The 16,707-nt window shown below is 45.0% G+C and overlaps 1 protein-coding gene across 1 annotated transcript in view; it reads left to right on the forward strand.

The window, feature by feature from the left end:
* The window catches only part of ADAMTS9 (ADAM metallopeptidase with thrombospondin type 1 motif 9), a 169,453-nt gene that overhangs the window by 119,857 nt on the left and 32,889 nt on the right, over positions 1-16,707 (forward strand). Inside the window, exons 29-30 of the mRNA XM_080671508.1 lie at positions 7,018-7,185; positions 13,999-14,172. Coding sequence (XP_080527634.1) covers positions 7,018-7,185; positions 13,999-14,172 — 342 coding nt within the window. The remainder of the gene's footprint in view (positions 1-7,017; positions 7,186-13,998; positions 14,173-16,707) is intronic.

The following is a 16,707-nucleotide window of genomic DNA, read 5'->3' on the forward strand; positions in this document are numbered from 1 at the left end:
AGAAAGAACACAATGAAAACATGGGACACACACGTAGCTCTTAGACAATAGGTATGAGAGGAAATGATGGAGCAGGAAAGACGTGGTCTTTCTTTCTCTTACTTGTTTCCTGTCTTCCGTGGCTGGAAGATGCGGTGTTAGGAGTGGTTGTCTGTGTGTAGGAGGACAGGGCACTGCAGCAGAGGGAGTCCCGCATGGCGGCTCTGCGCCAGGCCTGTGCCCTTGGGAAAAGAGAGCTCCTCCCATTCACGTGGCGAGATCTTGCTAGATTGAGTCCCTCCTTCGCCCAGCATATTCCCGGTTAGAATGTTAATCTTAGGTTCCATTAGTTAACACATATTTTAAACTACTCACCTTTTTAACTGCATCTTAGGAGAGAGTAAAAGACTCTGCTGAACAGTAGTCGTGGTGATAGTGAACGTGTGTTGATTTTTATAATGTTCCGCCAAAACATGAAGAGCTCTGTCTGCATGCACCGTCTCACTTAACTGTGCACAACTGCACCGTCTCACTTAACTGTGCACAACTGCACCGTCTCACTTAACTGTGCACAACTGCACCGTCTCACTTAACTGTGCACAACTGCACCGTCTCACTTAACTGTGCACAACTGCACCGTCTCACTTAACTGTGCACAACTGCACCGTCTCACTTAACTGTGTACACCTCTTTCGAGTATAGATAGTGCCGTTGTCTCCATTACATTGAGAACAGATCTCAGCTGAGAAATGTTAAGTCACTTGCCCAAATGGCACCAGAGAAAAGTGGCAGGTGGCACTGCAGCCCAGGTCTGTCAAAACCTGGGCCTTGAGACGCTGCCTCTCTGCACACGTGGACAGGAGCCGCCGTGTCCTTATGGCGTGTGCACACCCACCCTTAGAATCGGTTCCTAACTAGAACCCGGAACCAGAGCTTGTTGCCCTCGCTTGTTCCTGCCAGTGTTCACTGCCTGTCAAAGCCAGAGGTGCCTCGCCTCGCCTGCCTCTGCAGTCCCTTCCATCCTGCTAGCTGCTGGTGAGCAGCGCCGACTGGAGTAGGAACAGTTAGTCATCTGGTAGCTGTGGTGCCGGTGCAGGACATGGGAACTGCCACAGATCCCAGGGCAATGGGCAGTGAACAGTGTGTGCAAGGGGCAGAGGCTCAGAGTCCTGCGCCTGCATGGACTCCTCCCTCCCTGTGTGACCATGTCTCCTTCCTTCTAGTGTTGAATTTATAAAATAATTAGAGGGACTGAAAATATTTGAGATGCTCCACAGCTCAGCTGTTTTAGAGAGCCATCCTTGGAGAAACAGCAGGCCAAACTTTACAACCTGCAGCCTTCCGTCCCTGATCAGACAGAGTCCTTCCCCAGTGAACACCCACCACGTGGTATCAGCAGGCCCCGGGGCAATCAGAGCCTGAAAAAATGGCCAAGAGAAATCGGGGTGTGGCTTTGGCCAAAGGAAAATGTGGCCCTTTCCTGATGTGACTGCCCATTTGCTTTCCATGGTGCCTTTCTTCCCATGGTGCCTTTCTTCCCAAGGTGCTAACGATGTTGTGAAGAGAGTATTAAGTTGCAGTCCTGACATTGCTCAGCGACTCTCCTTTTGGGAGACCAAGGAAGCAGGGGTCTCTAAAACAGTCTTCAGAAACATTCCTCTGAGATCCTTGCTTTCTGTGGTCGCCTGGGTAAGCAGAGGTGAGCAGCCTGTTTCCCCGGCCAGGCCCTCTCTTCAGGCTAGCGTGAGGAAGACGGTGGTCAGTGGGGGGCATGCTGGACTAGAATCTGGCCCCTCACTTCCTGTCTGTGAGCCTGGGCAAGTGGTGGCCTCTCTTTAATCCTCAGCCTCCTGACCTTGAAAAGGGACGCTAGAGCCCTGAGCCACAGGCTGCTGCTGGGGTTAATTGCAGCCGGGGTCCTGCAGCCAATTCCCACTCCAGGTGGGAGTTCCGTGGGAGGTGGCCAGTGTGGGCTCCGATGGTTCCGCTGCAGAGGAGGCGTGCTCGTGGGGAGGCCTCGGCATCAAGAGCCATTGCACCAGATCAGCGGGGCACCAGCACTGCGGGGCAGAGCCCAGGTGGCTTTCTCTGTGGCCTTTAGGAAAGCATGGCATTTCATCTGCAGTGCACCCCTACGATGGCTGCAGGTTTCAAGGGTTCGCTCATTTCCATACACACTGGCTGCCTGCCTGCAGCGTGGACGACAGGAAATAGGGCTGTGTGAGTCGTAGCTAACTTTTTTCAATGTGACAAGCCCATGTGGTTTTCCAGGCCTTGCACTGAGTAGTATCTGAAACTTTGATCCCTAAATCCATGTCCTTGTTCGGTGTCTTTGTTCAGTGTAGCAGGAGGGCCAGGCTGGCATCCCTTTGCCGCTCCCGATGGCGCGGTGCTCACGCAGCTCACTTCATTCGTCACCATCATCAGCAAAGCAGCCTGAACCTGGAGGGCAAGCATTGCATCATTTCTGATAAAATACTTTCCAGATGAGGTGTGACATTATGTTTCGTTAAACAAGGTCAAAGTGAGAGTAGAATCAAGAAGAGCTGGTTGTTGTTATGAACAGACACAACTGAACATTTTAAATGAAGTGACTGAGATGTTATTTTCATCTTTTGGAGAATCACAGAGAAAGGCCTGGAATAATAGTTAGCAAGGTCTCCTGTCTCAAAAGTGAACTTTGCCCACCCGTCTCGGAGTGATGGTGAGCTACCCAGCTGTCAGAAATCCTAAGCCTGTCTTGACTTACTGGCTGCTGGTGGGTAGCCCTCTGAGGCATGTCTGTGCCTGCCGGCTTCTCTCTTGCTGTCAGCCAGCCCTGTGCTCGGAAATGTGGACTAGCCAGTCAGCATCCTCTGAGACACAGCTCCTGTTTACAGACTCTCATGTATCTAGATCATTTGGAGATGAGAACGCCCTGGACCTACAGAGCCAGGCCAGACACTCCAGGGCCCTCCTCCTGGACCATCTGTTGACCCACATGTATTAGGTGCCTGATGTAACCCAGCCAGTCCTGTAACTCCACCCATGTGTCAGCCCCACCACCTCCAGCCCCAGGTTCTATGTAAACCCCTGACCTCCACCGTCCCCTTCGGATGCCTCCTGTGGTGTCCTTATTGGCTCTGGGGTAATCCTCCGTCTTCATTTGGGTGCCCGGTCTCAGCTGCCTCAGCAGTTCCGGGGTCTCATTCTCTTTCGGTCTCACCCTTTCCCTTCTAGGCAGTGTTTGCTGGCTTCTCAGTGACTGGGAGACCATGCCCCTCAATACGCGTGGAAGGACCGATGCCCATGAGGCCGGGACAACACAGCAGACCCAGGTCTCCAGCGGGGCTGCCACTCAAGAGAGAGCAAGCCCTCGGTAGAAGCCACGAGCAGACTGCCCATGCCTTGAGTTTCATTCTCCCCAGAGGAGCTGAAATGCAAGGATTTCAAACTCTGAGACCTTAGTGTGCAGCAAGTGTTGAGGCTACATCTGACTAACACTCCACGTTAAGCATGCCCTTAGAAAGGCTTCACAGAAACAAAAGCCCGAAGCCGGGCACTGCTTCAGGACCCTGATGTTCTGAGTGAGAGGCAGGGGCTGCATGGTTTGGGAGTCCTGCTCCGCATTGGGGGAGGGGGAATCATTCTAAACAATTTGGGTTGTTTCCTCAGAGGAAAAATGTCACATTTCTATTGGGAAATTAGGAGGCTAATTTAGCTGCAGATTTAAGGGATGAGATATTTCCCAGAGAAAGAACCCTCAGATATGTAGCCAGTAAGTAACATGTACTGGCTGATGCACTAAATTTAACTGTTCTCTCAGTGACGCTTGTGAATGCAAAAGGCAGGACCTGGGAAAGGACTGGAAACAGTCGGATGGAAATTTCCCTCAGAATATGAGAGCTGAAACCTGTGTTAGTTTGATTATCAGAATCACAGCTCCTGTATGAAGTCATAATAGGCCCGTTAATACACTGTTGGATATGAAAATTTCCACTAGCAGCTGCTTTTCTTCATTGGGAAGTTAGAAAGCATAAAATGAAAGGTATTTTCTACCAAATTACATACCTGGCGAATTTTCTAATTGCTTTAGGATCTTAACAATGTTAGGCAAGTACCATGTGCTGTGAGTCATGCTGACGTATTTCGTTCTTTTTTTCCAAGTCGGTTCCATTTTGGTCTCCAAATAAGGAAAGGCACATAGCCGTGTGGGGACCTGGCTAATCCAGATGGTAAACGATCTTCTGGCAACATACTTAGAGACTGCTCAGTCATCTCCGTTTCATGGGCAGTCAGGTGCTGGGTGCCCTCGGATGCATTGTCAGTGATGTGCTTATGTAGTATTCTCATTGTGCTTTGACTTCCTGGTGGACACCTGTCCCCTGGTGTTGGAGTCATGTCGGCAGAGGTATACATAAAACACTGTGCTTACCCTAGTCTGAAGACACCAGTTGTCTCCAATAATAGTACCGATCTCTATGGTTATTGGGATGGTTAAATGAGATAATGCATTTCAAGCTGTAGAGAAGTGCGGGGCAGATAAGTAACATGATAAAGCTGTGCCTTTTCTAATTCGGCCTCTGAAGATTGCTGCCTACTGGTAGGCTCTCTCTTCCGATGACTACTGCAGATTGTTAAAGTGGCATTTCTATCAACTCCCTGCTGCCTCTCGATATTAAGGGGTAGTTTGTACTGTTTGTACATTAAAATGATTATCCCTAAGCATAGACTTGCTTTAAGTTCACCCAGATTCATCTGATTACTCTAATCAACCAAATTTACTATCCATGAGTCTGTATCTTTTAAGCCCAGTCAATTTCCTACAACTAAATATATCCGTGACCCCCAATGTTGTTTTCCCCATCTCCATAAATGTCATTTCTCCATCCTGTTGCCCATACCAAAAACTTGGGAGTCATCATTCACTCAAACTTCTCCTCTCCACCCCACAGCTGGTCCCTCGGGTACTATCATTTCCACCTCAAACATATGGCTTCAATCCACCAGCCTCCCACCCCACACTCTGCACCTAATGTAAGCCGCCATCACCTCTCATCTATGCAACAGCTTCCCAAGCAGTTTTCGTATTTCCACTCACACTTATGTTCTCCCCCATGGTTCACGCAGTAGTCAAGGTAGAATTTTTTAAACAAAAGTGAGAGCATGTCTTACCCTGACTTAAAACTCTTCAGTGATTTCCCATTGCATGCAGAAAAAATTCCAAACACAGTATTGTGACCTGTGAGCTCTGCATGCCCCAGGGGATGCCTCAGGGAGCCCTCTTTTAACTACTCCGGACTTTCTTTCCTAAAGCTCTTCTCAATGAATAAGCATATATTTATTTTTGTCATCCCTTGATAATTGTTATAGACTTTATGAGGAGAGGTATTATATCCCCAACACATCGCATAATTCTTGGGACTTAGTAGGTACTCAATAAATGTATGTTGAATAAACAAATGAACTCACCCTAAATTCTAATTATGCCCTTGTGTTACTTTCTTGTCAAAGTAACATTTTAAAATATTAAAATTAGTTACTGATAACAGGGTGTACCTGGGTGCAAGTCACTGGATCACTGGTTTGTAGGAAGATGCCTAGAAACTTTATCCTGAAAGCCTTCTAGAATTATACCCCAAAGTCTTAATTCACATCACAGCACTGTCTGTTGAATGATGGCTATTTCGGTTTTGGTATTGATATTCAAAGTGTGCTCCTTCCTTCCACACCTGTCTCCGTTAAGATTTCCAGAATGATTGCTCCAAATCATGCATCCATCTCCTAAAGCCAAGTCATAGCCACACCTGTTAAGATACATTTTTACATCTATCAGCTACTATTGAAATTTTTATAATGGCTTATGTCTACTAGCAAAACATGTCTGGCAAGTTTATGAATTGTATAACTTTGAGCATGCTTGGCTGAGAATTGTGGTTGAATTGATATTAGGCTATATGTTTTACATAGAGCTATTTATCTATTAGGCATAAAAGGGCCGTTCAGTAATTTAAGTTAACAAAACCACAAAGTTAGTGGAGGAAATAAGAAATATTGAATAGAAGGAAATGACACTTGAAATCTATTTTCATTGCATTTTTACATTTTCCCCTTGATTCTTAAACTCATTTCCCTCTGAAAAGCAGGAACGCTATATTGGGAAATAATGTGACCTAAGAACCTGAGCCAGCAAGCTTATGATCCCGTGGTAATGACTTCTATAATCATTAATGATCAAGGGACGCTGACTCTCCCAGCACACTCACCGGGGCAGCCTCTTGCCTGTGCGGCAAGAAGCTGTCACATCACATTGTTGTCCCGACTCCATGGGCACTTTGATTCCTAGACCTTCCTGAGAAACCTAATCTGAAATCAAAGTCAGGTTTCCTAGATGTGGTCAGACAAGGTCAAACTTAAAACAGTTCAATGAACCTGCTGGCCAAAGGTGAAAGGTAATGCCTCCCTCCTGAACTTGGCAGACTTACCTGCAAGCTTACCTTCCAGTTCCCAACGTGCCTTTCCCCCTTCTCCCCAGTGGACTGGGCAAATGAGAGTTTATCCTCTGAAAAAATGGTGAGGAATGTCCTTCGATCATTTAATTGGGAAATGGGACACAGTTGTATTTTGGAAATGCAACTCTATCCAAATCAGTGACTCATGAGGCATGCTGTTGAAGGAATGTTTTGGTCAGAGATTGTAAGAAGTGAGATCTGAAAAGAAGTCCTTATTCAGATTAGGAGCTTTTTAATCAGAATCGCATGGTAATTTCAGGTCCGTGGGCTTCATTCTTGGCCTACATCATCAAGATGTACCCACTCTCCTGAGTGACCCCAAAACACCCCACAGGCTTGGGGCTGTCGCGCTGTGGACATTCTTCCTCCACTGCTGCCTTCCTCCCATGTTGTGCTTGAGATGTTACCAAAACGCGCTGGAGAGGGGAATGGTGACTCTTGTTAGGCATGATCTTAACATCTCACAACACAGGTTTTTAGCAAACTCCATGTGATTAAAAAAAAAAAAAAAAAAAAACAACAACCTTGCCATTGCTTTATATTTCAGTGTTCTGTCTCTTGTGGTCGAGGGCATAAGCAACGAAGTGTTTACTGCATGGCAAGAGATGGAAGCCTTTTAGAAAGTGAGTACTGTAAACACCTTGCTAAGCCAGATGGGCACAGAGAGTGCCGAGGAGGAAGATGCCCCAAGTGGAAGGCTGGCGCCTGGAGTCAGGTGAGCAATGCTTCTCCCCTATGACTGCTTCGGGCCCTGGGACGCCAGCGTGCTGGCTCGTGCTCCTGGGCCGAGTTCTGCTTTTTCAGAGGGGAGCGCTGGACTGGGAGGGAAGACTGCATCAGGACACGTACCAGCTGTGGGACCTGGGCAAGTGGCTTCAAGCCTCGGCACTCTGATTAATCCCTGCGGTAGGGTGGTTGTGAGGATTAATTCTGTGTGGTAGCAGATGTGGATGTCAGATGTCTAGCACAGAGCAGCCCCTCCTGACTTCACGTGTGTTACACACACCACTTAGAAGACACGCATTCAGACTGCAGTGAGGTGGCCCGCGGGCCCCTGGCAGGAACTGCATGTGAATTTTCTTGGAGGGTCTGAAAGAAAGGACTGTCAATATAAAGTATTAGAAAATAATAACCCATTTCCTTGTATACGAGAGAGGTGGGGGTGTTATGCGGCCTTGGGTGCTTTCTTTAACCTTCCTGAGCCTACTTCACATAGTTCTTATGAGGGTTCAGTGCCATGATGAATGCCACATACTTGCATCTTATAGGCTCTCTAGGATAATAATTTGTTTGGATGAGTGTGAGATGTTTTTTGGAAGGCGCGAGGGGTTAGTACCCAATAAACTACTAATTCTAAACATTGGGTGATTTAGTCAGAAATTGAGGATGAGAGTTTCGCAGTTGAGTTCAAGAAGGAACTCTCAAAACGGCTCTTTACTTTTAAACAAGTAAACTAGTCACTGGCATCTAGTCCTTAAAGTAAACCTCGCCTCCCCACACTTGTACCTTTCTCTGCGTGGTCGCAGGCACTCGCTGAAACGACGGCTGCCTCTCTTCCCGCATGTTCTGTACCTAATGCCGCTGCTGCTCTCCGGGGCTTTGCTTCAGGGAGGTCTGAGGGAATTTGTGGCTCTTCTATGCACAGGAGAACCAGAGATGATCCTGAGAATCAATAAAACACTAGGTTCAAGGTTGGCAGCCGTTAGATTGGTTCTGCCAGGGCCTGGGTCTTGATCCCTAAGGCCCCAAAGAAGCACTGGGCATCTGGATTAACATGGGAGGAGATGAGAATCCTCCATTTCTACATGACCCATAGAAAATTCTAGAAATGTGAATTTTCTTACATGCTTTGAGCTGGCATCGCTGTCCCCGATACCTCCTACCACACTCCACTTCCCTGCATGTTCTCCAGCACAGGAGTCTGATTCCTCTCAAGGTCTTTACCATAATGAACATGTTTTGCTTTTGTTTAATTTAAGCCTCAAAGCATGTTCCAGCCAGAGCTAGGTCCTCCTTTGGTGTCCTCAGGGACTGTGATTTCAAGGGTGTTTCCTGCGAGTCACCATAACGGTTGTCTAAGTGACTACTGTCATCTCCACCTTCTAGGACTTATTCTGGGAGCTCTTCAGTTCGCATAAAAGCTTGCTGCTGATGTGCTTTAGGGTTCCACACTAATGAGCCTGTCCTTTTAGACTTCCATGCTCTCACTTTTCTTTATGTTCCTTACCTCTACTTACCTATTTGCATATTGCCCTGAATATTAAGTTCAGAGCATGTAAAATGATGTTCATTTTAAAGTCCAGTTCGTTCAATAAAAAGGCAATGAAAAGGACCTTTCGCTCTTTATTGGTAAACACAGAGTGAGTTTTACTTCAGTATCCTGTGATCTTGACAGGAAATCTAAAATTGTTCACAAACCTGCGATGATTAGGTTTGAACCCAGGGGTATTTTCAAATGTAAGCTAATAGGATTATCAGAGCTCCTCCTCAGAAAACACCGCACCTGTTCAAAGTGATTGCTTAGAAACGTCCAGCTAAAGATGCCCTGATTTGATTTGTAGAAAAGAATTATGAAAGCAGGTAAGACAAGGTGCTACAGAGGTGAAACCCAATGTGTGCAGCTTAGAAGTGTGCGGGAAAATAACCAGTCCCAGTGGTTGATGTAGAAAGGCAGTCTGCATGATTAAGGATTTATTGGCTCACTAATGATACGGTGGTAGACAGGAATATCCCCAACGCAGCAATATTACAGCAAGAGTAATGATGATCCATTTGCAACAAATTTAGAAGATTTCATATCTGGTCCCTGTGTCTTCTGCTGGTAGCTATTTTCTGGTCATCTCTTCTTTAAGGTAGGAAGAATAATTAGTGCAATTTCTCATCATGTCAAAATGTCTGATAATAAGACATTTGGAATATTGGGATAGGAGACTGGGGTGGTTGTACTAATTAATCTTCATAGTCTCTCCCTCAAAATTGGTGTTTTGAAGTCTAAAGTGGAATGTTTCATTCAATCTATACCTTTTGAAAATCTTGAAATTGTAAAGGAAATTTCTCCAAGGAAAGCAACGCTTTTCTTGGGAAACATCCTCACTGTAGTTTTAAAGCATTTTTTTCAAAAGTTCATGTTCAGGTTGTTTAGATGATTTTAATCAAGAGCTAAGGTTAGATGCCTATGAAATTTAAGACAAAAATCAACATCAGATTCCTGATTCCTCTGGATAAAAGTGAGAAACCTGTTTTGTCTCAATGTGAAAGCATTCCAGAGTGATCTTTTTTTTTTTTTTTTTTTTTTTTTACTTTATCCTGTTCCTATTGAAAGGCTTTTTAAAAAATGAAGATTATAAGTGAAAAGAATAAATAATCGAATTAGAATTTATCAGTCATGAACTCATTCACTGGGTGCATTCACCAATCCTGAGATACCCGTCTTTTTTATGATTTACCATCACAAGGGTCAGGATGGGCCTAACAATCAATGGAATGCCATGATGTAATTATTAGTCCCTGTTTTCTTTCTTACTGATAAAAACATAATGCTGTGCTTGCAATTACTGGTGTCTTAGATTCAGGGAAATAATTCATTTTTTCAAGCTCTTAGAGCAATTGCCAAAATAGAAGCTAGCGCTTGTAACGTGAATCTAGCGGCCATTTGGTTTAGGATTTTTGTCATGACGACAGTGAGAACAGCTTGGCTGTGGTGTCAGGCTCTGAAGAGCTCTGCATGTGTGTAAGGGAGCAGCATGGCAAATAGGTTGCTGTGTCTTTTGCGAAATCAAGGAGACCATACGCGCATGGTCAGCTTTAGAGGCAGATGCGTGTGCTCTCATATCTGTGCTTGTGTTTGGACTATAAGCAGAGGTTGACTTGTTTGAATACAGGCCTCTCACCCACACTCCTGCTGACATAGTACAGAAGACTGCCTCCTATCCGCACCACTTTAAAGCTGGGAGCCACATTCTCACCCACAGTAGCTACAGTCAGTACATTGCCAGGGACAGACTTTACTTTGTTGTTTGTTTTTTCCTTGCTTCTGCTTGAGTTAGAGTGATTATGTGTGCTCTTTGCTTAATTTATTTGTGGAGTATCTGTCTAAGAGGATTACTAAGAAAATACAAAAGGTATTTCATGTAACGTGCTTAGCATAGAGCTAAGCTCCCAACCAGGGTGGTTTTTTTACCTCTCGAGACATTTGGCAGCATCTGGAGACAGCTTTGGTTGCCACAACCTGGTGGAGGAAGGGAAATGCAACTGACATCCAGTGGGTAGAGTCCAGAGACGCTGCTAGACTTCCTATAAGGCACCAGACAGTCCCCAACAAAGAAGAATATAGGGTGAAAAGCTCTAGTTTAGAGACTGGTCATAGTCAATGCTTAGAAAAATGTTGCTGTTACTCTTGTTACTATTATTACATGGTTATATTATTACTAGAGGCCCAATGCACGAAATTTGTGCAAGGGTAGGCCCTCTCAGCCCCGGCTTTGTCCAGAAAGTCGTCCAGATGGTCGTTCTGCTGCTCAGTCTAATTAGCATATTAGCTCTTTATTACATAGGACTAGAGGCCTGGTACATGAAATTGGTGCATGGCAGGTGGGGGGCTCAGACCAGCCTGCACCCTCTCCAATCCGGGACCCCTCGAGGGATGTCCTTGGATCGGGCCTAAACTGGCAGTCGGACATCCTTCTCACAATCCGGGACTGCTGGCTCCTAACCGCTCACCTGCCTGCCTGCCTGATCGCCCCTAATGGCCTCTGCCTGCCTGCCTGATTGCCCTTAACTGCCCCCCCTGCCAGCCTGATCACCCCTAACCACCTCTGCCTGCCAGCCTGATTGCCCCCCCCTGGCCTGGTCACTCTTCACTGCCCCCCCCATTGTCCTGGTCACCCCTCACTGCTCCCCACCCCCTACTGGCCTGGTCACCCCATGCAGCCTGCTGTTCGGTCTTTGCGTGAGGGCATCCCAGCCAATTAGTATAGATAGTTGGTTCATATAGTTACTTTTCAAGCTAGTCCCTCCTTTAAGTAATGTCACCACAGTAATACTGGGAGAAAGTATCTAAAATTCTCTCCAGGTTTTCAAGTGTATATTATGATTCCCCAAACAGAACTTCCACAGAGATTATGTTATCTATGGAAGCACATAAGCATCAAGTTTTCTCTTTAGGGTGGTGAGTTCTGCAAACTAGCTCCACACAGCAGGGAGCACAGAGATGAAACCCAGCTCCAGCTCATTCGTTCGGAACTGAAAACATCGCCTTTCAATCCCGCGCAGATAGACTGCCGTGCGGAATGAGGGCAGTGGGGGACATGTTCACACAGGCTGCTTAACTTTTCCCCTTGACAAACAAGAAGAATTAAGCACGCACAGTGCACATGCCACCACCGCCACCACTCTGGGGTCATGTGAAGGTCTTTTTGATGCTGTTTTATTCATGGGGTTTCTGCACAAACCTCTCAGGATTTGCCAAGCAAGCCTGGCTGGCTATGTATGTAAATCCTTGCATCCCCGAGACAGCACAGGAAAAAGCCTGGAGTCCAGAGAGGACCTGAGGCAGGGCACTCCCTTCTAACACAGATTCTCATGGAGCCACGCATGCGTGCCTGCCTTGCTATGCATTTCAGCTATGGGGGAACTTTGTTGTCATTTCATAGCTGGCTTTGACATTATGAAAATCAGAAGCCACAGAGATATATGATGTAATTGAACTTTCCTATGTCCTTATTTGCCTCTGAAAAGTTATCACCCATTGTAGGAAGTGATTTTTTAAATGTTGCATACTTAGGGTTCTCGATACCCTGCCTTCCTTGAGCCATGAGTGATTTACTCAGTAAGGACAGCATTAAAAAGAGGTTCTGTTGACTGTGAGCCTGAATAATTTTCTTTAAGCTATTAAGGCACTGTGAGCTTTTGAATATATATCAGCCCTGTGCCCAACTCAGATTTGTTTGTGTAACAGTTCTTTTTCTGTCTTTGTATTTCCATTTGGACACAATGTTCTGGAAATGTACTGATTTATATTTTAGACCCCAAATTTAAATCGCCAAAGGGCTTTTTAAAGGTGGTTGTTGTCTGTTGGTGATGACAGTGTTTGATGTTTCTGTCATTCATGTCTAACTCTCCCGTGGCACTGTCCATGCGTTTCCAGTGTAATCAGTGGGAAATGCTGTACATGTGGCTCCCGTGGCATTCTACGGCCACCCCCTGGACACAAGGCTGTCGCTCCTGTTCAGGCGGTCCCCATTCCACCGGGACATAACGACTTTAAAAGTCTGGTTTTTGTGGGTCACAAACTCAGGCAATTCAATGAATACAAATAAATCCAAACAACAGCACCTATGTTTCTCCAGAATAGTTCCTCTCCAGCCGGCTTTGAGCATTGGAGCTCTGGCCTGGCACAGACTCATCTGAAACAATATGATTTCCCGAGCTGCCTTCTACATAGTATCACCTATTTTCTTACCGTCAAATCTGAAATGGCAATAAAGTTCATATTTAGCAAGTCCCATGGGTGTACATGAGAGTCAATTTCCATGAGCTCAGAGTGAGATGAGTCCTACTGCAGGTTAATTAGATAAGAATTTCTTTCCAATTTAAGAGCATAATTCTATTCTTTATAAAGACTTCCTCTGAGGAATATGGCTTTAATGTATGTTAAACTTGTTTTCTCCATGCCAGCCAAATTAATGGAGGCTGAGCTATCACAAAAACTTGGTAAACATTTTAAGTAGCTAAGTGTAATAATACACGGTGCCTTTAGTTTCTACCTGTCAAAGCCTTAATAAAGACTATCATTCTTGGCCTACCCATCAGTGAGATTACAAAATCCAGCAATGAGGAAGCCATTAAAAAATTAATTTAGAGGAAAGTTAATTGCAGATTTAATGTGGTGTTTTGCAACTTGGTCAACCAAATGGTTCAGCCTGATTATCAGTATTTTTCAGGAGCTGAAACATTATGCCTGCGGAAAGGGTTTTACCTCGTCAGCTTTTATTCCTATGTATTCATCTTAGGCTGTAGATAGACAGAAATACTTTAGTGAATGCCATAGGTTTTTTTTTGTTTGTTTGTTTTTAAAAAGGCATCTACAGGAATAGAAAGAGGAAGAGGCTGGAGAAATACTTCTTCTACTTCCTCTCCTTGGGTTATTCTTTTAACCTGCCAAGAAGTTATTCCTGTAGAGTGCTGGAGTGCCCATTTTCAAGAGCCTCAAATCCTCCAGGATAGCCATCATTTGGGATTCCCATTTCACGTGACAGCTGTTCCTAGGTTGTACTAAATGTTTCCTAATGATCTCTCCCAACCCCTTCAATCATCCTAAGAGTTTTGTTCACTTTAGAGATTCCCCAAACTTCAACATCCTCCTCCTCCCCGACATGCACAGGCAGTGGGTCTCCTTCACTGGAAATTAGAAACCCTTGTGGTAGCTGTGAAAGGCATTGGATGAGGGTGCCTCCCCAGGTCTGTGACTCTTCCCGCCCCCCTCCACACAGTGACCCACAGCTCCCACTTACACACTCTGTCTTCTTAGTGCTCTGTGTCCTGCGGCCAAGGCGTGCAGCGGAGAAATGTGGGCTGTCAGCTGGGACCTCGCAAGGTAGCCGGAGAGACCGAGTGCAACCCGTACACCAGGCCGGAGTCGGAGCGCACCTGCAGAGCCCCACTGTGTCCGCTCTACGCCTGGAGGGCAGAGGAATGGCAAGAAGTAAGTGTAGCCATGAAGTGGGCACCTGCCAGGCATTTTGCTCAACCAACCCCCTTGCCGTCATTACATCCATCCCCTGTTAAGCCTTCAAGCACGGTGACAGGGCTGGCTCTGACCCAGAGGTCTGCGGTCAGACAGGCAGCTCACTCCCACCCGGGTGGGGCGGCTCCTCCTTTTGCACAATTCCTCTGTCTACATCCTTGAAGGTTCCTAGTCCAGCTGCCTTAGGCAAAATGCTTGCAGATAACTGTCCCAGGAGGAGGGGGAATGGAGGAAATATTTTAAATATGTGTATCCAGACTTGGCTGTTCTGTGTTAGTGCAGACAGCCACAGACTCGAGCTGGGACCCCCCTGTGCTCCTCCTGCGCCCAGGTCTTGGCTGTGAGGTAGAAGACGGGCCCTCACCGAAATCCCGGTTAATTAGTGAAGTATTTTAACATTGAAAAATGATGGAATCTGAAGAACTGCTCCGTTGATGCTGAAACAGACAGACTTGTTTTTCTCCCTCTAATAATTGGTTTAAGAAAATGTTAATGTTTAATGTTAACGCTCAGTTAAATAATACACCAGATGTCCCTGGGGAAACGTCTGGCTGGCAAAGAAAGACATTAGTAGGCGGTAACCTCTGTATCAGAAGATTGGATTGTAGAAAAGGGGGAATGAGCTTTAGGAAGCAAAACCACACCCACTGACATTGGGATGAAGTAGAAAATGCATGCTGTTATTCACCATAGCCAGGACGTGGCAGCAGCCCAAGTGTCCTGTGACAAATTCAGGGGTCCTCAAACTTTTTAAACAGGGGGCCAGTTCACTGTCCCTCAGACAGTTGGAGGGCCGGACTATAGTTTAAAAAAAAAAACCATGAACAAATTCCTATGCGCACTGCGGGCCCGGGACGAGTCGGCTGCTAAGCAGGACAGGCAGCAGCACCCGGTGGGCCAGATAAATGTCCTCGGTGGGCCGCAGTTTGAGGACGCCTGGATTAGCTAGAGGAGTGGTACACACACAGGGGTGGGCAAGTGTAGGTTTATAGTTGTATTACAAATAAATGATACCGTAATTCCTAAATAATCATAATACAAGAATAAACTGTGTTTCACATACAACTGTAAACCTACTTTTGCTCACGCTGTGTGTATATAATGGAATATACTTAGCCATAAAAAAGATGAAATATTGCCATTTGTGAACACATGGTTGGATCTTGAGAGTATTATGCTAAGTTAAATAAGTCAGGTGGAAAAGTACAAGAGCCATATGATTTCACTGATATATGGCATATAAAGCTAAAAGCAACAAATTAATAAAACAAACAGAAAGCAAACCCATAGATACAGACAACAGAATGGTGGTTACAAGGGGAAGGAGGTGGGGGATAAAGAGGGTAAAGGGGATAAAATATATGGTGATGTAAGGAGACTAGACTTCGGGTGATGAGCACATAATACAGTATACAGAGGCCAGATTATAAGGTGTATACCTGAAATTTATATAATGTTATCCCAATAAATTTAATTTAAAAAAAGAAAGTGCATGCTGTAAAAGGTTCAGAGATATGGATAATAAGACAGAAATTTCTCACCAGGAATGGTTTTTAGAACAGGGAGAAATCATGCCCCGCACTGGGCTAAGTGCTTCATGTTCATCACCTCACTTAATCTTTGCAATCACTAGACAAAGTAGGTATTATTATTACTACCCCATTTTTGCAGTCAAGAAAACTGAGGTTCGGAGAGCCAGTGTCATTTGTCCAAGTGCCACACACCTAGCAAGTGGAAGAAGCAAGACTCGATCCCAAGTGTGTTTTCTCTCAAACCATTATGAGATACTATACTACATTCTTTTTTATTATCATTTTACACAAGTACTGTGACAATGCCACTTTTTTCCAGTTTTATTGAGATATTTTTGCATATAACATTGTATTCATTTTCAGTGAAAACATGATTTGATATATGTGTATATTACAGTATACCACAGTAATTTTAGTTACTTAGGCTGTAGATAGACAGAAATCTAGGTTGTACTATGTTATAGCTATAGTTAATATCATCTATGTTATAGTTAATATCATCACCTCACATACTTATAAATTATTTTTCTTGTGATAAGTTTTAAGACTCTTAGCAAATTTTAAATATGTAATATGATATTTTAACTATAGTTACCAAGCTGTACATTACATCCCCAGGACTTATTTACCTTTTTTTGTAATTGATTTTTAAAGAGAGAGAGAGAAGCATTGATTTGTTGTTCCACCTATTTATGCATTCATTGGTTGACCAGGGATCAAACCCACAGCCTTAGCATTTTAGGATGACACTCTAACCAACTGAGCTACCGAGCCAGGGCTCAAGTTTGTACCTTCGATCAGCTTCACTCATTCACCCACTCCCCCCTCCAACCTCCCACCCCACCACCTCTGCCAATCACCAATCTATTCTCTATATTTATGTTTGTTTGTTTTTTAAAGATTCCACATATAAGTGAGGTCATACAGTATTTGTCTTTCTCTGTCTGATTTATATCACTAT

This window comes from Plecotus auritus (assembly GCF_963455305.1).
Source record: "Plecotus auritus genome assembly, chromosome: 6".
Lineage (NCBI taxonomy): Eukaryota > Metazoa > Chordata > Mammalia > Chiroptera > Vespertilionidae > Plecotus > Plecotus auritus.